General features: G+C 33.9%; 1 protein-coding gene across 3 annotated transcripts; it reads left to right on the top strand.

Moving 5' to 3' along the window:
• The first annotated feature begins 2232 nt into the window (after positions 1-2232).
• On the top strand, positions 2233-21623 carry LOC114261091 (putative glucuronoxylan glucuronosyltransferase IRX7). 3 transcript variants are annotated; one of them, XR_014346787.1, is made up of 6 exons: positions 2233-3012; positions 3093-3322; positions 5516-6280; positions 8409-8830; positions 21030-21194; positions 21311-21623. XR_014346787.1 is itself a non-coding variant. In XM_082899195.1 (3 exons), exons 1-3 carry the CDS (start codon positions 2335-2337, stop codon positions 5979-5981), a joined length of 1374 nt encoding a protein of 457 aa, XP_082755321.1. In that variant the 5' UTR covers positions 2233-2334; the 3' UTR covers positions 5982-6504. The 3 variants fall into 3 exon arrangements, 1 of the variants encoding a protein (XP_082755321.1); XR_014346786.1 differs by having other exon boundaries at positions 8409-20926; XM_082899195.1 differs by lacking the exons at positions 8409-8830; positions 21030-21194; positions 21311-21623 and having other exon boundaries at positions 5516-6504.
• The last annotated feature ends 1685 nt before the right edge of the window (positions 21624-23308 follow it).

The raw sequence follows: 23308 nt of genomic DNA, 5'->3' as shown, positions 1-23308 counted from the left end.
CAAGCCCACACCCATCCCAAAGAGATGAACTCTGGAACAATCTTGAGGAGACAGCTAGGAGCATGGAGAAACCCTGGCTGGTCGCGAGCAATTTTAATGATTACATTAACCATAATGAGAGGAGAAGCTTTTCTCCTCACTATAATCACAACCGGTTTGTAAAAGTCCACTTGATCAACTAGAACCAAGTTTGTAAAAGTAAAAGGCATGGTAGGCTGGGCATTAGGAAAACCAGGGCCCAGAATTCTACCCTCATTTCCAAACTTGGCTGGAAAATTACTAGCCAGGCTGATAATCTCTGGTGCACTATTCTCAAATCTAAATACCTTAGTCATCACTCTATATTTAATTGGCCTAACAGGAGAAAAGCTTCCCACACTTGGAAGAGCATAATTAATAATAGAAAGGTGTTAAAGGCTAACATTAAATGGAATGTGGGCAATGGTGAGAATATTTCACTCTGGTCAGATTGGTGGTGTGGCTCAGCACCACTGTGCAGTAATCACCAGGGCCCTCATATTGAGTGCACTACAACTGTTAGCTCCATCTTAGATGAGAAAAGCCAATGGAATCTGGCCTCCATTCAAAACCTGATTTCCCAAGAAGAAAAAGAGAGCATTCTACAAATTTTCAGGCCTAGGTATGTAACTTTCATGGACACTCCTACTTGGCAAGGTACCTCTAATGTCAACTTCACTACTTCTGCTGCCTATAATTCTATTACCCAACAGGATGAGAATGACTTAGACTGGCAATGGGTTTGGAAAATCAAGGCCCCACAAAGGTTGAGAAGCTTTCTTTGGTTGTCCATGCATGGAAGGTTGCTCACCAACCAGATGAGATTCAAGAGAAAGCTCACAGATTCAGACATCTGCTCTAGGTATCAAACTGCTATGGAGGACATGAGCCACCTTCTCAGAGGCTGCCCCAAAGCTAAATTAATTTGGGTCAGGTTGCAAAGCCTTCATTGGTGGCAAGCAGGTGACAGCGTCCCTCTTCCTGACTGGATCAGATCAAATATGGAAAGTAAGCAAAAGGTGGAGGATATTCAATGGGCAACTATCTTCTTATCTACCTTTGAAACATATGGAAAGATAGGAACAGAGAGGTGTTTGAAGCTCAATACCAACCTGCTACCGTCAACACAGACAGAATTATCCAGCAGGCTCAAGAAATTCAAGATTCTCTCTTAAATCCAACTCACCCAAATTACTTAATACAACGTCTAACTCTTTGGTTTGCACCTCTTGCAGGGTCACTGAAATTCAACATTGATGAAAGCTCAAGAGGAGACCCAGTCCAATCTGGATATGGTGGTCTATTGCGGAATGAAGTGGGAACTTGGCTGTGGGGCTACCATGGCGGGAGTTGCACGAGTTTGGAAGCTGAACTTTGGGGTCTCTACCGGGGACTTACCATCATCATGCAGAAAGGAATGGCAAATATTGAGATTGAAATAGATTCTCAAGATACAAGGCAACTGATTACAGATGGTGCTGCCAGCTCTTGTCCATATAGAGCTTTGATTAAGGATGCCAACTTTCTCCTGAGAAGATGCAAATGCAGAATTTCATACATCCCAATAGAAGCCAACAAATGCGCTGATGCTCTTGCCAATATAGGAGTCAGCCAAACTGAGCATTTTGTTTTCTTAGATGAGCCACCCAATGTTCTACATTCTGCACTAGTTGCAGATATAGTGGCTGCTAGCTCTAGGAGGGACTGAGTCCCCTTTGATGTTATGTCTGTATTAAACTCTATTTGTTTAACTTTCATTTGAATAAAAAAAAAAAAAAACACCATCATAAAAATAAGATTAAATTACACAAATTCGAGCAAATTCATTATAATTTTTGCAATAACAGTTATAAAGAGGTGGTTTGGGATGATATAAATAAATATATTTTTTTATTTTTTGTGAAATATGGGTGGGTATGGGTTGGGTATGGGTTGTGCTTGAAATGATGTGATAAAAATGTGATGTGACTTAAATAGATAGTGATTTTTTAACTTTTTGACTTTTTTAGAGTATCCCAAACAAGGCCTTACAAGTATAGAATTCTAAATAAAATTTTATGCAATTGACAGTGACAAAAAAAATAAATAAATAAATAAAAAATAAATCATAGTTGAAAAAAAACAAATTAAAACTCTTTTAAAATTCTAAAACATTTTTTTTTTCGCAATATATATATTTTTTAAAATTTTTGAAGCTAAAAAAACAAACTGCCAACAAACCCATATCTCCACTCCCTGTTTTTTTATCTCCACTTCATCTCTCAGAACAAAACTGAAAGCCCCATCTCAACAACTACACTGTTAAGAGAGAAGAACATGGCAGAGCTCAATAGAGCTTCCAAAAACAGAGGATTCTATGTAAGAATGAGACAATTACACCCCACCACCAAGCATCATGGAAGACAAACAGAGAAGAAGACCCATTGCTACAGATATCTCAAATGGGTCCTCTGGTTTTCTCTCTCCTCCTCCTACTTCCTCACCTCCTCCCTCATTACCCACCAATCCGCCACCACGTCTCTCTCTAAAACCACCACCGTTTCTCTCTCTAAAACCACCTTACCCTCTCGTGCCCTGTTCGAGTCCCTCAACAAAACCCATCTCCAAAAACTCAAAACCCATCCAGCTCGGGGTTTATTCAACGATTTGAAAGTCTATATATACGATTTGCCATCGAAATACAACACTGATTGGCTTTCCAATGAGAGGTGTAGCAACCACCTCTTCGCTTCCGAGGTAGCTATACACAGAGCTCTGTTGAATAGCGACGTTCGGACGCCCGACCCGAATGAGGCTGACTTCTTCTTCGTCCCAATCTACGTCTCCTGCAACTTTAGCTCCGTCAATGGCTTCCCGGCGATCGGTCACGCACGGTCTCTGATTGAATCAGCGTTCAGGATCATCTCATCGGAGCTTCCATTTTGGAACCGGAGCCGGGGCTCCGACCACGTCTTTGTCGCTTCTCACGATTTCGGAGCTTGTTTTCACACAATGGTGAGAAATACAGAAGCTAAAATGTGTTTTGGTTGTTTTTTGGAAGTGTTTTTGAAAATTTGATGGTCTGTTTTGGGAAGGAGGAGGTAGCGATTGAAGATGGAATACCGGAGGTACTGAAGAGGTCGATTATATTGCAGACATTCGGTGTTAAGCATGGACACCCGTGTCAAGAAGTTGAGAATGTGGTGATTCCACCGTATGTGTCACCGGAAAGTGTACGGTCCACCATTGCAAAAGCTCCGGCGAAAGGACGGCGAGACAAAATGGAGGTTCACCCCAAGAACATCAGCGGTCGTTTTTACAGCAGGTAATTACTTCAATTATTTATTTATTTATTTAGGGACTCCTTATTCTCTCGATTTTGCTCTAATACATCCTCTTTGGCTTTTGTTTGACATGTGTTAAAATAATACAATTCAATGCGTTTGTTTTGAGTTTTTTGAATTAAATTTTTTTAAAATTGAGTTTTTTGATTTTTGTATTTTTTTTATTTTTAGTGAATATTTTTAAAATTTTAAACGTTTTTTTTACTTTTTTATATTCACTTTACTTATATGTATCTAAAAAATAAAAAATTTATGAAAAAATATTTTAAAAAATTAATAAATACATAAAAATACAAAATATGTACGGAATTCTCGTATTTTTTTTTTATATTTTTGATATTTAGCGAATTTTTAAAAAGTTTTTTTCATAATTTTTTTACTTTTTAAGTATATTTATTTTAAGTATGTCTAAAAAGTTAAAAAGTAAAAAAGATTGCATAAAATATTTAAAAAAATCAGTAAAAATAAAAAAATACAAAAAACAAGAAAGTAGAATTTTCTGAATTTTTTGTTTGAAAAACTCTAACCAAGCATGTTGATTATATTTTATTATATTATTCTATTTAAGCTACAATTAGATGACTTCTTTATCATATTATTTTAAATCTAATCTATATTTCATTTTTTTTTTTCCCTTAAAAAGTCACTTTAAATAGTCTATATTTTACCTTTTATCATAAAAAGTTAAGAAATATATTAATATAACACTTTTCAAATAAAATAAACTCACTTCAATGCATCATAAGATGAATATATATATACATTTAAAACAAAATAAAAAGAGAATAGCGGCTTCTTTATTTATTTTTGGATTAACCTTTAATATTTGTTAAATGAGCAAATCAACCCTAACTGTAATTCGGTTATTGTTAGGTAAACCCAATAATATTAGGGGATGTTTCGAAAAGTTAGTTAAAAATTAACTTTTTAATTTTTTAAATTTTTTAAAAAGAAATATATATAAAAAATGTAAAAATAATGTGATTTAAAAAAGTTAAAAAATTAAAAAAAAATCAATTTTTAACCAACTTGTTAAATTGGCCTTACGTAAATGAAAAACTTAAAAGTATAGTTGGGAGATTTTGAGTAAGGATCCTCTAGAGTTTTTTTTTTTAAAGTTTTTTAGAGTGATGTGTTGTATGATTGAGGTTTAATAACAAGTCATATCAATTTTTTAGCATTAAATCTCACCCATATAACATATTACTTTAGAAAACTTTAGGAAAAAAAAACACTAGAGGATCTTGGTAGAATAAATTTATGCAACTTATTATTATTATTATTATTATTATTATTTATTAAAAGTATTATATAAACATTAACGCATGATCTTTTGATGTAATTTTAATATTTTGAAATTATTTAACAATTGTTCATGATGATCTAGTCTTGATAGACATAAAGTGAAAATAATAGGATTATGTAATCATTTGACAATAATGTATCCATTAAAAAAGTATTTAAAATTCAAAATGCCCTATTTAGTGTAATTTTTTGAAAATTATAACGAAAAATTACAAATCAATGAATATTTAAAAAAATTTAAATTAGTGATAAATTTTATCAATTTTAATAATTAAAATTATAAATTTTTTCATGAATTTATAAATATTTTATGAAGATCCCATTGAATTGTAATTTTTTCAAATTATAATGTGAAACTAAAAATTGAGGGGTTGTTTTAGAATTAATTTTTTTAGTAATTTTTTAAATTATTACAAAAAGATATACATAAAAATAAATAGAATAATTTGATATTTTGTAATGACTTTTTGATTAAAAATCAAGGTCTAAATATATCATTTTTCTTACTCCTTAATAATCAAATTTCTTTAGTTTATATAATTTATTTTTACCTTATAAATTATAATTATAAATTGCTCTAAGGTGGTGTTGAGGATTTGATTTTTTACAACCCAAAAAAAAAAGGGTGATAAAAATACAGTGAAAGAAGTTTGATTTGTTAATTTTTTGGTTTGTTCTCAAACACCATCTAAACATTGTAACATAAATTTTTTTAAAAAAAAATCATAAACAACTTAAATAATTTTTTTCACAATACATATTTTTAAAATTATAAAATAAACGGCCACACTAATGTTTTATTTGAACTCTTGATCCATTTAATAATTTTTGCTTAATATGGGTTTTTAATTTTTTTATTATATTTTTAGGCGGGTAAGGACAATTATATGGCAGAAGTATGGCGGTGACCGGAGATTTTATCTGAAGAGGCATAGATTTGCCGGTTACCAGTCAGAGATTGTTCGTTCGGTGTTTTGTCTCTGCCCTCTAGGTTGGGCACCTTGGAGTCCGAGGTTAGTAGAGTCGGTCGTCTTGGGATGCGTGCCAGTCATCATTACCGATGACATCCGGTTGCCCTTCACCTCCGCCGTGAGGTGGCCGGAGATCTCTCTCACGGTGGCCGAAAACGACGTCGGAAAGTTGGGAATTATTCTGGAACACGTGGCAGCAACCAACCTCTCCACCATTCAGAGGAACCTCGTGGACCCTACTGTACGGCGGGCCCTACTTTTCAATGATCATATGCAACACGGAGACGCCACGTGGCAGGTGCTTGATGCTCTATTCGGTAAGCTTGACAGATCCCACAGGCGATCGAGGCTTTCTGGTGAATGATGACTTGACACGTATAGCATTTTCATTTGTGGTGAATAGTTGACAGCTGTGATTCCTTCTCTTGACGTGGATGCTTGTGAATGGACAATAGTGGGAGACAGCTGGAACTCATTGGACAGCTCACCGTATCAGACAATAGAATACCTATATAGTGCAATCCAATGTGGGTCTCATAAAAGATGGAGTTTTGTGGTTGTGGGGTGACGGATGAGGTGGCAAGCGATGGTTGGTTCGTGGTTCGGTTTGGCGGGACATGAAGTGGAATGTTTGTTTCGGTTAAACAAATGGGCCAGGATATGGTAGGGTGGTCTGCATGTGTTGCGATGCGGGTTATAATCAGAGTTTGCTGCGAAGGAATACGGTTTTGGGTTACAAAATTAAAAAAATTAAGCCCTTGTTGATTTAACTCTCAAAGCATAATTTTTTTAAAAAAATTTTAAAATTTTGTTTGATTAGAAATTTTTTGAATTTTTTTTCAAAATCACTTTATTTTTTTGCATATATCAATTAATTACTTTTTTTTCTTTCTTCTCTCATTCTCAATCATTTTTTTTCTTACAAATCTACTCAACTACAATAAGGCTTGGTTTGGCATAATAAAAAAAAGGCAAAAAATGAAAAAAGTCACTATTTTATTTGGGATAAACTAAATAAGTGCACTTTTTGACTTTTTATGAAATATGAGTTGAGTATGGGTTGAGTTTGAAGTGATGTGGTAGAGAGGTGATATGATTGAAATAAGATGATAGGATTTAAATAGGATAGTAACTTTTTGACTTTTTAGTTTTTTTTTGTTATGCCAAACCAAGTCTGAGTCACATTGTCTTATTTAAGTCACATCATTTGTCTACCACATCAATTCAAACTCAACCCATATCCAACTCATATTTCATAAAAATTCAAAAAGTACACTTATTTAGTTCATCGCAAACAAAATATCAAATCATCTCAAATTTCAAAACTATTTTTAAAATATACAACCAAATAAATCTAAAAAATTTCTAAACTTTTTTCTCAATTTTTTTTTTAAAAATTTATCCCAAAACACAAACCAAATACCCTGGTGCATAAATAGATCTTTTAGGTAATTTATTGTTAATACTAATCTTTTACCTAATTGAAAAAATATATATATATATTTTTTCTTTACATAGAGGAATTCATGTGTGCTTTTTTTTTTTTTTTTAATTGAGAATTCATGTTTTGTATTAAGTTTTTATCAGGAATTAGATGGTACTTTTATTATTCCAATTAACAACAACTTATATTTTATTCCTTTATTATACATTCAAAGGAAAATTACATTGATCAAGAAAATACATCACAATTTTAATACTTAGTAAAAAAATAATATTATCATTTTTTAAAATTAAGAAATATATATTGTCTACATTAATTCCCATGGTTTAACATTACAATTATATAAGATAATGTTATGGCCTTATTTGTCCTAACGTAAAAAAGTTAAGAGTTAATTACACTAATAATCTCCATAGTTTGGAACTTGTGTCACTTTAATCCCTGACTTTTCAATTGTGATACATTTGATCCTGAATTTTGAATCTTGTTCCAAATAAGGACAATTGAAAATATCATTAGATTTTTCAAGGGTAAAATCGTCAATTAGATAAAATATAAACTAATTTGACAAAAATAAATGTCAAAAAAATATTTTTAATTTTTTAAAAATTATTTTTATCCACCAATGATAAAATTATGTAAAATTAATAAAAATTGCATGATTAATTTTTTTAAATTAATTTTACATGATTATCATCCAAACACATAATAAAAATTAATTTGATAAAAAATAAATAAATATCTAAAAGATTTATCAATTTTACATAATTTTATTTTTAATAGGTAGAAATAATTTTTAAAAATTAAAAAATATTTGTTTGACATTTATTTTTGTTAAATTAGTTTATATTTTATCAAATTAACAATTTTACCCTTGAAAAATCTAATGATATCTTCAATTATCTTTATTTGAAACAAGATTCAAAATTTAGGGTCAAATGTGTCACAATTGAAAAGTCATGGACCAAAATGACAAAAGTCCCAAACTATAAGGACTATTTGTGTAATTTGTCCAAAAGTTAAAAAGTCACTATCCTATTTAAATTATATTATCTTATTTAAGTCATATTACCTCTTACAACCCATACCCAACCCATATTTCATAAAAAATCAAAAAGTTCACTTATTTAGATCATCTCAAATCACCATATATATATATATATATATATATATTAATTAATTGGTATATCAATTAGTGTATTAATGAATGATATAATATAATTTTAGAAGTTTTAAATTTTTATAATTTGTATAATAAATGAGCTCTATAATTTTAAAATTATAATGTTATAATATATATATATATTGATATATTAATTAATGTGTGTACTACTATTTTTTTTTTAGGTACATCGGAAGAGTTCGGATCCTCTCCTTGAGGCCCCTCCTCCATTCCCTACTTGCAACGGCTCATCCAACGGCTCAGATTAAAAAAAAAAAAAAAAAACAATTGAAATTTTCGTCGAGTTCCCGCCCAAACAAAAACACAGCTCAGAGGTCGATCTCTCACATAGCACTCAGCACTCACACAGCACTCAGCACTCACCCCTTCTCCTCCGTCGAACCCATCCTCACCGGCGGCGACCCACTGTTGATACAGATTCTGTCTGCTTCGCTGCTACGTTCTTCTCCTCCACCTCACCGAACCGTTCAGTAGCGGCAGACCCTCTCTACAGCACTCCTCAAATCGAGCCCATCGGTTTGCCTTTTTTTTATCTACCCTCCTTGAGAACCAGAGGCTAGTCTTCTTCAAAGTATGAGACAACAAAGTATGTCATTTTTTCTTTCTTTCTTTATTTCTTTCTTTGTAGAATTGAGACTCAAAGTCACCTTTTGGCGAACCAATTTTCCTGCAACTTTTTGTCTGAGTTTTTCTTTACGAAATTACAAGTGATTTTCAAACAAAGTTTTTAATCAAAATAATTTTAAATTTATTTTTTCAAACTCAGATTGTTTTATAAAATTGTATTTTTAAAATACAATTTTAAGTTTAACTTCGTGTATTTAAAAAACAATTTCAGATATATTTTAAAGTCGGTACTCATTTTTCTATGTTTGTTATAAAAATACGATTCCAACTTTAAATTCGTTTCTTTTGGAAACATAATTTCATGAAACAAATTGGGTTTAGGAAACAAGTTTAAAATTGTTTGAATTTAATGAATTTTGTTTGAAAACAACATGCATTCGAAACAAAAACTCAGCTTTTGTCCTCTGTGTTCAATTTTCTTTGAGCAAAATTCCATTGCTCAAGAAGAGCTAACAGTTTCAAACATAGTGAATGCGAAGCAATTGTGGATATACTGAACCCACTGTAGAATTGAATGTTCTCAAAGATCATGTCTGAACCCTCATGTTTTGTTAATCACAAATTAGATCAGATCTGGATATAATAAATGATCAAATTTGTCCTTCACCAAGAAGACAAACAAGTAGAAGAAATTACATCTTAAGTAGATAAATGGGCCTTCACTGATGAAAGATATTACATCTTAAGTAGAAACTTGGCCATCTTAAGTAGAAGACAGATAGATTTGCTGCTTTATTGAGTAGTAGTTTCTGTAGATACTGGATTTGCATAATGAAAGTTAGGTCTCATTTCCAACATGAGAGCCTATTTAGACTATATAGTGACAGATTCTAAACACTGGTGGAAAAATAGATTTTAATATAGATGACAGAGTTCCAAGATATACATGTATAAGTGGAATTTTTTCAAACTGAACTTAGTCTCTATGTTTTTATGTCTGGTTTTCTTTTTTTCAAACTGAAATTATATTTTTTTGTGTGTAAAATATAGATGTAATTTATGTAGCTAAGATTTTATTTATATGGGTTTTCAGTTGCATTTTGATATCGATATGGAACCTGAGAATAATTGTGATTGGAAGCCAAAACAAGGAATGACATTTGATTCTGAACAATGTGCGTATGATTTTTATAATACATATAGAGGAAGAATGGGGTTTAGCATAAGAAGGGATTATTGTAGGAAGGACAAGTTCACTTGTCACATCCCAAATCCGGGTATGACCGGTCGTGGCCCAGTGGGCCTTAACCCAAGGCACACGTAAGCCTAAACACGAATCCATAAACACATTGAATAACTATACAATAGTCCAGAAATAAATAACCAAAACTTAATCCAGTGACATGCCACAACTATAAACGGCAAAATCAACCGTAATCAAAACCATCCAAACTTATGGAGTATAAACAGCCTACATATCAAAATAATCATAAACGAACCTCAATAAAAATAAAAAGAAATACACAAATTGGACATAACAATCTAAAACAAAATACATGTATGTCCTAGAGGTCCATGCAATCGAGTCTCAGCTACGCCATGAGTCCACCCTAAGTCTTTCTAACACCTAGAAGTGATTAAAACTAAGTCAGCTGATAGCTCAGTGAGTAGCAACATGGATAGTAAATACAGTTTTGAAAACATGGCTCAATTCCAAAATAAGATATATATCACAGAAACTAGATTGGCATACAGTTTGGTAAATACAATCTGTTTCAAAAAGAAGATTCTACAGTTCAACATTTAAAATACTCTTGTCTCGCAAGAACATCATAAATGACATTTTCCACTTAAAATAGATTATAACATGAACACCAATAATTTTCTAAGTACTAATAAAATAATAAGTAATATGCTACACAGTTCTCAAGGCTATAAGCTCCGTTGGATCCAATACCGAACTAAGAGTCATCCTCAGGGTGGCACCTGGACCTTTTCTCAAAGACGATCCGATTGAAGGTCACCTAACTTTTTTTTTAAGGTCTTTTCCTTACAATTGTTGAGCACTAGAGTCATCATGGCCCAACTCGGATCTGTTCCCTAGTGGCCATAGTCACCACACACAGTGGAATAATTTCCCTGGACTAAATACACATGTGGTCCCAATAATCAATACACATCAGTTTCGCAAAACATGGTAGTTCATCATTATAAACACGAGACCAAAACAAATAGTTTGCAGTATGCCAAGTTCACACATGTTTCAGAAATAATTTGATTCCATTGATAATATAATAATTTATCAAAACAGTTTAGTCATGAAACAACAATTTAATTTTTCAATAGTTCAAGATAGGGGAACATTTATAAAAATATGTACTATGAAACTACTCACCTGAAAACGAAATAATATAATCCTCGAATAGAGTATAAAAGTCCAACTAGTGCCCTGAACAAAGTATTAAAACTACATGTCACCATTAATTCAAACATACTAAAATGAATAATAAGCTAAGTAACCCCAAACTAAAGCGCACTAACACGGCTCAACCCAACCCACCGTTACTCCTAAATATTACCTAAACTCATGTTCTTCAAGGTCTAAAATCACCCAAGACATGGGTTCCGATCGAAACTTAACTAAAAATAACTTTAAGATAAAACAGAGTTTTAAACAAGTTTTCCCAATCTATTCGCTAACTTTGAAAATTACAAAACCCACTCCATGCTATTCGAAAAATTCCAAAAACCTCCAGATATCAATTAATATATCCTAAGTTTTAAACCCAATTGGTTTCACTCGATTTGTTTATCAAAATAATTATCTACAATTTATTATATCCAAACAGGTTGTTTTCTGCGGAAATTTAAAGAAATTGACGGTTCTATTAATATACACAAGCAATCAATGCAAGGCTAAAAATGTAAGAAACTAGACTCGTAACCGGTTCTAATGACGCTGATTTGATAATTTTTGGATTTATACCTAAAGAGAACAACACTCTCGAATTTACTGTTTAAAACCAGTTTTCTGGACAGATTTGAACACATCAGTTTATATGGATTTTGACTCCCAAAAATTATGAAAAAATTCAGATATGCAATTTTCAATATGTAATTAATCTACTGTAAAAATTTCAGATTAAAATTTATCCGTTTGATATGGTTTCTTGATTTTTAAAGTTTGTGATTCTGTGCAGAATTTTTGGACTAAGAATTACACCATTCTTTATACATAAAACACTATCCCAATCAGCCAAATATTTCATAGCCATGCCCAACACATGTACCTACTTCACCGATTTGATCCATCAACTACACAGCAACTCACAAGAAGAAGAAAAAGGTAATGAAGGAATAAAAATAATAAGGGATTTACCTTGCCAATGGCCACCACAAAACTCAACAATTTTCAACACTTTTCACCCAATGACCTAGACGTCTCTCTCCCTCTCTTTACCTCTCACGGCTGCTCAGAAAGTTGTGGGAAAACAATATCATAAGAATTAGAGTTTGTGTTTATTTTATTTATACTAGTGGTTGGGTACACCTAAAGCATGTGTAGGTTAAATAAATAGATAAATATACAAAATATATCTATATGTTATATGCAACTCAAATGGTAAGAGCCTTATTTATTAATTTGTGGTCTAGAGTTCAAGTCACACCCTCTTCTTTATTTTTTATTTATTTATAATAAACCTTACCTCTAAATTAAAGACTTTCACCATAAATTTATTTTAGGCTTTAAAATCAATTAAAAAACCTTCCAAATATTTATTTGCACTTTAGGATTCACCACCAAAATATTTTGATATTGTAATATTATTATTATTTGATTATTTACTTGATTTGTATATTCGGGTTCTCACATTCTCCCCCCCTAAAAGAAAAGTTTCGTCCTTGAAACTAACATGAGTAAATCATGAGAATAGATGTGGGTACTTCTCGCACATCTCGTCCTCGTGTTCCCAAGTCGCCTCTTTAACTAGATAATTACGCCACAGTACCTTAACCAATTTAATGGCCTTTGTACGCAACATTTTCTCTTTCGAATCCAAAATCTGAACATGCATATTCTCATACGAAAAATCCTCTCTAATCTAAAGTGACTCATAATCTATCATATGCGACGGACTGCGCACATATTTCCTCAGCATAGACACATGAAACACATTATGCACTCTTGCCAACCTAGGGGGTAGAGCAACACAGTACGCAACCTCACCAACCATCTCCAATACCTCAAATGGACCAATTTATCTAGGACTCAACTTTTCTTTCTTTCCAAATCTAATCACTCATTTCCATGGTGATACTTTCAAGAATACCATATCCTCCACATGAAACTCTAAATCTCTCCGACGATGATCAGCATAACTTTTTTGTCTACTCTGAGCAATCAATAATCTCTCTTTGATGGTGATAATTTTCTGTGTAGCATCCTCCACCAAATCAGGTCCCAACATTTGCCTCTCACCAACCTCATACCAACACAAAGGAGACCTACACTTCCTTCCATACAAAGCCTCATAAGGAGCTACTCCTAAACTAGAATGATAACTATTATTATACGCAAACTCCATGAGTGGCAAATAATCATCCTAATTACCTCTCCACTCCAAAACACAAGCCCTCAACATATCGTCAAGGGTTTGAATAGTCCTCTCCGATTGCCCATCTGTCTGAGGGTGATAAGCTGAACTAAAATTTAACCGAGTACCCATAGCTGACTGTAACGCACCCCAAAACTTAGACACAAAACGAGGGTCCCGATCTGATACTATTGATATTGGTGCACCATGCAATCTAACAATCTCCTTCACATACAACTGTGCAAATCGAGTTAGAGAATAGTTCATCCGAACTGCAATAAAATGTGCTGACTTGGTTAATCTATCCACAACTACCCAAACTGCATCATGATTACCACTAGTATGAGGTAATCCGCACACGAAATCTATGGTAACATGATCCCACTTCCACTCTGGTATAGGTAAGGGTTGTAGTTTCCCTGTGGGTTTCTGATGTTCTACTTTAACCTGTTGACACACCAAACACTGAGCCACAAATTCTGCAATATCTCCCTTCATACCATTTCACCAAAAATGTTCATGAAGATCTCGATCATCTTATTGCTTCCAAGATGAATGCTATAACTAGAACTATGTGCCGCCATCATAATCTCCTTCCTCAAATCACCACCAGCAAAAATACAAATTCGGCTACGGAATCTAAGCAACCCATCATCACTAACCACCAAGTCTACATGCTTACCCTTCGCATCTCTCCTTTAATACACTTACACTGGGGGTCAATCTCCTGAGCTAAATGAATCCGTTCTCTCAAGGTCGACTAAACTGTCAATTGACTACAATAAGCCCTATCACCAGGCGTAACAACCTCAAGCCTCAAACGTCTCATATCTTCCACCAAACAACTCTCAATAGACAAAGCAGCTACATCTCCAACTGCTACCTTCCTACTCAAGGCATCTACCACCACATTTGTTTTCCCCAGATGATATAAAATATTCACATCATAATCTTTTAGTAACTCAAGCCATCTTCTTTGTCTCAAATTTAGTTCATTTTGTGTGAAAATATACTTCAAACTCTTATGATCAGTGTAAATCTCACATGACTCTCCATACAAATAATGTCGCCAAATCTTAAGAGCGAAAATCACTGCTGCTAACTCCAAGTCGTGCGTAGGATAGTTCCTCTCATGTATTTTCAATTGTCGTGATGCATAAGTAATCTCCTTCCTATGCTGCATGAGCATACATCCTAAACCCTTCCGTGATGCATCACCATAAATCACAAAACCACCACCGTCTGTAGATAAGGCAAGGATTGGAGTTAATGTCAATCTCTATTTAAACTCTTGGAAGCTACGCTTACAATCATTATTCTACTCAAACTTGACCCTTTTCCTAGTGAGATTGGTAAGTGGCAAAGCAATACGAGAGAATCCTTCCACAAACCGTCTGTAATAACCAGCAAGCCCTAGAAAGCTATGTACCTCCACCACCGAAGTAGGTCGTGGCCAATCAACAATTGCTGTCACCTTCGTGCTATCCACAGATACCCCATCTTTACTCACCACATGACCTAAAAAGAATACACTGCTCAACTAGAATTCACACTTCTTAAATTTTGCACACAATCTCTTCTCCCTAAGGATCTGCAGTACTACCCTCAAATGCTGCTCATGTTTCTCCTTACTCGATTAAATTAGGATGTCATCAATAAACACTACTACAAATTTATTCAGTTGGGGTTTGAATACTCTATTCATCAAATCCATGAATGCGGCTGTTGCATTTGTGAGACCAAAAGGCATCGCCAAAAACTCATAATGCCCATAATGGGTTCTAAAAGCAGTCTTAGGAACATCCTCATCCCTTACTTTCAACTAGTGATAGCCTAATCTCAAGTCAATCTTAGAGAATACTTGAACTCCCTACAATTTGTCAAATAGGTCATCAATACGTGGCAAAGGATACATATTCTTTACTGTGACTTTGTTCGGTTCTCTATAATCAATACATAACCTCATAGACCGATCATTCTTCTTTACAAACAACACAGGTGCTCCCCAAGGTGAAACACTAGGCTTAATAAAACATTTGTCTAACAACTCCTATGACTGAGTTTGTAATTCCCTCAACTCCAATGGTGCCATTATATAGGGCACTTTAGAAATAAGTGTTGTGTTGGGGACCAAGTTAATGGAAAATTCTACCTCACAATCTAGAGGAAGTCCAGGTAGATCCTTTGGAAAAACATCAACGCAATCACTCACTACAGGCAACTCTTCTAACTTCTATTCTGGCAGTTCAATACTCACCACACAAGCTAAATAATCATGACACCCTTTACTTAACATTTGATTAGTCCAAAGGGAAGAAGTAAAACAGATAGAAGACCCTTTCCTATCCCGCTGAAAGACAAACTCAAGTTATCCCAGCATAACAAAAACTACCCCCATTCTAAAACAATCAATAGAAGCATGATGCTTCGTCAACAAATCCATCTCCAAAATCACATCAAAATCCTTCATCTCTAAAGAAATCAAATCCACTGGAAAAATCCTACCATCCATCTTTATCTCACAAGATCTACAAACATCTCCCAATATTACCAATTCTCGTAATGAAGTAGACAAGGTAATACATGCATCCAAAGGCACACAAGGAATAGACAATCCACGTAGAAATCTAGATGCTAACTCTTAACTTTCAAACTGAAATCAATAAAGACTCAACACAAGTTTAAACAAAACTGACTCAACCACACACTACTAAGGACTATAAGGACTCGAACCTCGTCTAAATGATGAAATGCAAGGTATGTAACTCGATAAACTATAACTCTGATACCACAATTGTCACACCCCAAATCCGGGTATGACCGGTTGTGGCCCACAGGGCCTTAGCCCAAGGAACACGTAAGCCTAAACACGAATCCATAAACACATTGAATAACTATACAATAGTCCAGAAATAAATAACCAAAACTCAATCCAGTGACATGCCACAACTATAAACTGCAAAATCAACCGTAATCAAAACCATCCAAACTTATAGGGTATAAACAACCCACATATCAAAATAATCATAAACGAACCTCAATAAAAATAAAAAGAAATATGCATAAACTGGACATGACAATCTAAAACAAAATACATGTATGTCCTAGAGGTCCATGCAATCGAGTCTCAGCTGCGTCATGAGTCCACCCTAAGTCCTTCTAACACCTGGAAGTGATAAAAACTAAGTCAGTTGATAGCTCAGTGAGTAGCAACATGGATAGTAAATACAGTTTTGAAAACATGGCTCAATTCCAAAATAAGATATATATCACAGAAACTAGATTGGCATACAATTTGGTAAATACAATCTGTTTCAAAATGAAGGTTCTACAGTTCAACACTTAAAATACAAATGTCTCGCAAGAACATCATAAATGACATTTTCCACTTAAAACAGATTATAACATGAACACCAATAATTTTCTAGGTACCAATAAAATAATAAGTAATATGCTACACAATTCTTAAGGCTATAAGCCCCGTTGGATCCAATACCGAACTAAGAGTAATCCTTAGGGTGATACTTGGACCTTTTCTCAAAGACGATCCGATTGAAGGTCATCTAGCTTTTTTTTTAAGGTCTTTTCCTTACAATCGTTGAGCACTAGAGTCATCACGACCCAACCCGGATCTGTTCCCTAGTGGCTAGAGTCACCACACACAGTGGAATAATTTCCCTGGACTAAATACACATGTGGTCCCAATAATCAATACACATCAGTTTCGCAAAACATGATAGTTCATCATTATAAACACGAAACCAAAACAAATAGTTTACAGTATGCCAAGTTCACATATGTTTCAGAAATAATTTGATTCCATTGATAATATAATAATTTATCAAAACAGTTTAGTCATGAAACAACAATTTAATTTTCCAACAGTTCAAGGTAGGGGAACATTCATAAAAATATGTACCATGAAACTACTCACCTGAAAATGAAATAATATAATCCTTGAATAGAGTATAAAATTCCAACTAGTGCCCTGAACAAAGTATTAAAACTACACGTCACCACTAATTCAAACATACTAAAAGGAATAATAAACTAAGTAACCCCAAACTAAAGTGCACTAACACGGCTCAACCTAACTCACCGTTACTCTTAAATATTACCTATATTTATGTTCTTCAAGGTCTAAAATCACCCAAGACATGGGTTCCGATCGAAACTTAACTAAAAATAACTTTAAGATAAAACAGAGTTTTAAACAAGTTTTCCCAATTTATTCGCTAACTTTGAAAATTACAAAACTCACTTCACGTTATTCAAAAAATTCCAAAAACCTCTAGATATCAACTAATATATCCTAAGTTTTAAACCCAATTGGTTTTACTTGATTTGTTTATCAAAATAATTATCTACAATTTATTATATCCAAACAGGTTGTTTTTTGCGGCACTTTAAAGAAATTGACGGTTCTCTTAATATACAGGAGCAATCAATGCAAGGCTAAAAATGTAAGAAACTAGACATGTAACCGGTTCTAATGACACTGATTTGATAATTTTTGGATTTATACCTAAAGAGAACAACACTCCGAATTTACTGTTTAAAACCAGTTTTCTGGACAGATTTGAACGCATCAGTTTATATGGATTTTGACTCCCAAAAATTATGAAAAAATTCAGATATGAAATTCAATATGTAATTAATCTACTGTAAAAATTTCAGATTAAAATTCATCCTTTTGATATGGTTTCTTGATTTTTAAAGTTTGTGATTCTGTGCAGAATTTTTGGACTAAGAATTACACCATTCTTTATACATAAAACACTATCCCAATCAGCCAAATATTTCATAGCCATGCCCAACACATGTACCTACTTCACCGATTTGATCCATCAGCTACACAACAACTCACAAGAAGAAGAAAAAGGTAGTGAAGGAATAAAAATAATAAGGGATTTACCTTGCCAATGACCACCACAAAACTCAACAATTTTCAACACTTTTCACCCAATGACCTAGACGTCTCTCTCCCTCTCTTTACCTCTCACGGCTGCTTAGAAAGTTGTGGGAAAACAATATCATAAGAATTAGGGTCTGTGTTTATTTTATTTATACTAGTGGTTGGGTACACCTAAAGCATGCGTAGGTCAAATAAATAGATAAATATACAAAATATATCTATAAGTTATATGCAACTCAAATGGTAAGAGCCTTATTTATTAATTTTGTGGTCTAGAGTTCAAGTCACACCCTCTTCTTTATTTTTTATTTATTTATAATAAACCTTGCCTCTAAATTAAAGACTTTCACCATAAATTTATTTTAGGTTTTAAAATCAATTAAAAGACCTTCCAAATATTTATTTGCACTTTAGGATTCACCACCAAAATATTTTGAGATTGTAATATTATTATTTAATTATTTACTTGATTTGTATATTCGGGTTCTCACCTCACTAATCAACTTATTTGTAGACTTTTGGTTTGCAACAAGGAGGGATTTTGAAAGGTTGACAAGCGAGACCCATTGTCAAAAAACCCTAGAGCTGAAACTAGGACTGGTTGTGAGGCTCGACTTTATATTAAATTAGATGAGGGTACTGGGAAATTTGTTGTGACCGATTTCAAAGAAAAACACAACCATAATCTTGTATCACCCGAGTGTGCCCACATGTTGCCGTCACAAAAAAAGATATCGACTATCCAAGAAATTCAGTTAGATTTGGCAGCATAATCTGGTCTTCGTTTAGGCCAGTCTTTTGAACTCATGGGTAGGGAAGCTGGTTGAAGGCAATGTCTTGGGTTTACGAAATTAGATTCTAAAAATTATTTGAGAACCAAAAGACAACAAAGTTTAGCATATGGGGAAGTAGGCAATGTGTTGCAATAATTTAAAGAAAAATCTTTGCAGAATCCTTCATTCTTTTATGCTTTTCAATTAGATAATGAGGAGCAAATAACCAATATGTTTTGGGCCGATGCACAAATGATCATGGATTATGCCCAATTTGGTGATGTTGTCACATTTGATACGACTTACAGGTTAAATAAAGAACATAGACCCTTCGCATCTTTTGTGGGATTCAACCATCATAGGGAAACAGTTATATTTGGTGCAGCATTGTTGTATGATGAGACCGCCGAATAGTTTGTATGGTTGTTTGAAAATTTTCTAGAGGCTATGTCAAGAAAGGCACCAAAAACTTTCTTCACCGATCAAGATGCTGCAATGGCTAAAGCCATACCCATCGTTATGCCTGACAAAAGTCACCGATTGTGTACTTGGCATATGATGCAAAATGCATTAAATCATGTTAACTGTTTGTTCCAAGATAAGGGGGTGAAGGGTGTACTAAATAAATTCTTCTTTCACATTGAAGATGCAAATCAATGGAAGTTAGAATGGGCGAAAATGCTTGATAAATATGGTGCGCATGAAAACCATTGGTTGAAATTGACTTTTGCGGTGAAAGAAAAATGGGGCTGGCCTTACGTTAGATCAACATAGGTTGTGGGAATGAGTACCACACAACTTAGTGAATCTTTTAATGCTTTTTTGAAGGATTACATTCGTTTTGATTTTAACTTAAATGAACTCTTTATGCATTTCGAAAGGGTACTTTACGAGAAACGATACAAGGAGTTAGAAGCATGACATACTTTGTGCCAAAGGTTGCCAAAGATGAAAGCAACAATAAGAATGTTAATTCAAATGGGTAATGTCTACACAAAAAAGATCTTTGAGGAATTTCAAAATGAGTACTTTCAATCCATTGAATCGGACATAGAAGCAATTGAATGTGGCGAGGCTAGTACCATTTACACAGTTGTTGATGTTGGTAATAAACATGCAAGGAAAGTGAAGATGGAGAGGGATGGCTCTTTGGGTTGTAATTGTACAAAGTTTGAAAGGGAACAAATCTTGTGTTGTTACTCATTGAAGGTTATTAGAGACATATTGAAGATAAAAAAGGTTCCTCCATAATACATTCTAAAGAGGTGGACCAAACAAGCAAGAGTCGAAACTGTGAAGGACATTAAGGGGATGACATTGAAGTAGATGTGAAATACCAACAAGTCTCGCCGTATAAGACATTGATGACCGCATTTAGAGCACTAGCAACTAGAGCTGCTAAAACTGAAGAAACTTATGATTTTTGTATTACACACCTTGCTACATTAGGTGCAAATGTTAAAGGCAAGTTAAGTGCTCATTTTGGTGTTGAAAATGAAGTAGGTAATGATAATGACACCCATTGCTTTGAAATGGATTGTGAAGATATGAATCATGTTGTGTAACTAAAAGGATTGAAGAAAAATGTGGCAACTAGTAAGGGCAAAAAGAGGGTTAAAGGTGGATTCGAAGCGGCGTTGGTGGCGAACTCCAAAAAAAAATCCCGTGCTAACAGCTTGGCTTCGTCACAATCTATTGCAGGTTGGAGGAGATATATACGTTTGTCAACATGTTCCTCCTCTTCAACCTCTTCCTCCCCTTCATTCTCTTCCTCCATCTTTGCCCATGGGTGGAATTATATTCCTCCGCCATTGATGTATCCCACATATCATGTAAGTCTTACTTTAACATTGTATTTTTTGTGTGGATATAATATGTGACTCAAACCATGACTGAAACCATAATTGCGAAGCCTAATATATGACATTGTTGTAGGCGAACAATTTGCGGGAGATGTATGTGGTGCCAAATTATTTGCCAACTTCAATGCCTCAACGGCATTCTACTCAACCAACATTCCAGTCACTACTACAAGGTTCATGTGGCTATGACATTGGGTTTCGATATTCTCAAGAATCAACTACTCCAATGTGTAGTCAGGTTCGCCCTTCATGTATTTTTAATTTATAGTTGCTGAAAATTCTAGGTTTTTAGTTGATGAAAATTCTGTGATATCATGTATTTACTTGCTAAAAATTCTATCTTTTTTTTTTTAGGTTATGGACAAGCAGAAACAGAAGTAAACTGATGCTGAAATTGGGCTGGAAAGTGAAGTCATGGCCTCTGAAATTGTGAAGCACACTGCTGCTGGAAAGTGATATTAAGGAATGTGTGTTCAAATGTTAAATTATATGGACCAATATGTTAAATTACATGGACCAATGTGTCAATTTTGATGGACCAATGTTTTAATTTAGATGTTAAACTTGTATTGGTTGATGTTCAGTTACAATTGATTATAATTTATATGTTAAACCCAAGTGAGCTGGTTGTGGTTCATGTTTATTTAACTTGGTTGATGTTGGTTGATGTTCATTTAACTTGTATTGGTGTCCATGTTGGTTCTGGTTCTGGTATGCTGGTTCTGGTTCTGATGTTGGTTGATGTTCATGTTCATTTAACTTGGTTGATGTTGGTTGATGTTCATTTATGTTGTTTATGGTTCATGTTCATTTAATGATTGCTGCTATGGTTTTGCAATGATCTTCATTATGTCTGCAATGGTTATGGTTCTGCAATGGTTATGAGTTGATATTTTCTTGTGTTATTATGGGTATCAAGAAATGGTCAAGAAATGTTATGCAAACAGGTATGTTGGTTCTGTATTGAACACTATTCAAAGCAAATGTATACTGGCTCTGGTATGCTGGTTCTGTATTCAAAGCAAACTGGTATGCTGGTTCTGCATTTGATCTGTACATTCAAAGCTCTGTATTGAACACATTTTAAAGTAGATGCTGTATATTTGATCTGTATTGAAACTAGATGTACATTTGAAACTAGATGTACATTTGATCTGTATTGGTTCTGCATGATTCTGCTGGTATGCACAGGTATGGTTTTGTAATGGTTCTGCAGAGGTATTCATTGTTTCTGGTATGCTGGACACATGGTTTTGTAGATGGACACTAGCAATGATCTTGGCCAGACTAGACAGTGTGAAGTGTGTGTAGTGTGAAGGAAAAAAAGGAACAAAAGGAAAAGGATGTACAGATACAGAAGAAGTGTGAAGTGTGAAGAGTGAAAAAAAAAAAAAAGAACAAAAGGAAAAGAATGTACAAAAATGCTATGAAATCATGGTTTCATATGGTTTTTGTAAATTCATTCTGCTGGTATGCTGTACACCAATTTTGATCCTTATTTTGATCATTTTGCATACCCGTTTTGTACACTAGCATTCTGTACACCAGCATACCAGTTTGATCATTCTGTACACCAGCATACCAGCATACCAGTTTTGATCCTTAGGAATGATCATTCTGTACACCAGCAACAAAGTTTTGATCCTTATTTTGATCATTCTGCTGGTATACTGTACACATGATCCTTATTTTGATCATATAATCCAACTGGACAATGCTCTGAAACATCTCCAACATTCATCTCAAACATCTCAAATCCTGTACCATTCATCTCAAACATCTCAAACATCCCAAGTTCCCAAATTCCATTCATAAAAACCATCTAAAATCATTGCATCTATAATCATTAAATCCATAACTACATTCGTCAAATTCCATTCATGAATAGCTTCTAAATTCATTGCATATATTCATCAAAGCCAAAAACATTAAATCCATAATAACATTAAATCCATAAATCCATAATAACATTATATCATAAAGTACAAAAGTATAGAAAATACAATCAAATACACCATCGCCTTCAAAATATTTTCCACCATTCGAAGCCTTCGACCATAGTCATCATGTTCATTTTCCATGTCATACAGCCTCCTCCTCAGCTCGTTAAAGTCTTCTACTGTAACACCATTAGAAGCTCTAGTGTTGGAACGGATTGTGGACGTAACATCTTCATCATCTTCATCCACGAACTTGAAGTAATTGCAATTGGGAGTTTCGGTCTACAATGCATGACAATTAGGCCTATTTTGGGAAGACTAAATAAGTGCACTTTTTGACTTTTTATGAAATATGGGTTGAGTTTGGGTTGGGTTTGAAGTGATGTGTTAGAGAGGTGATGTGACTTAAATA

Source organism: Camellia sinensis, chromosome 12 (genome assembly GCF_055761805.1).
Source record: "Camellia sinensis isolate YWXY chromosome 12, ASM5576180v1, whole genome shotgun sequence".
NCBI classification, from domain to species: domain Eukaryota; kingdom Viridiplantae; phylum Streptophyta; class Magnoliopsida; order Ericales; family Theaceae; genus Camellia; species Camellia sinensis.
Note: the sequence above shows the minus strand (reverse complement) of the source record. Positions and strands in the feature narration are given on the sequence as shown.

Coding starts and splice junctions, on each gene's coding strand:
- LOC114261091 (XM_082899195.1), top strand. CDS start 2,335: ATGGCAGAGCTCAATAGAGCTTCCAAAAACAGAGGATTCTATGTAAGA. Junction 3,013..3,092: donor GAGCTTGTTTTCACACAATG/GTGAGAAATACA, acceptor TGTTTTGGGAAG/GAGGAGGTAGCGATTGAAGA. Junction 3,323..5,515: donor AGCGGTCGTTTTTACAGCAG/GTAATTACTTCA, acceptor TTATATTTTTAG/GCGGGTAAGGACAATTATAT.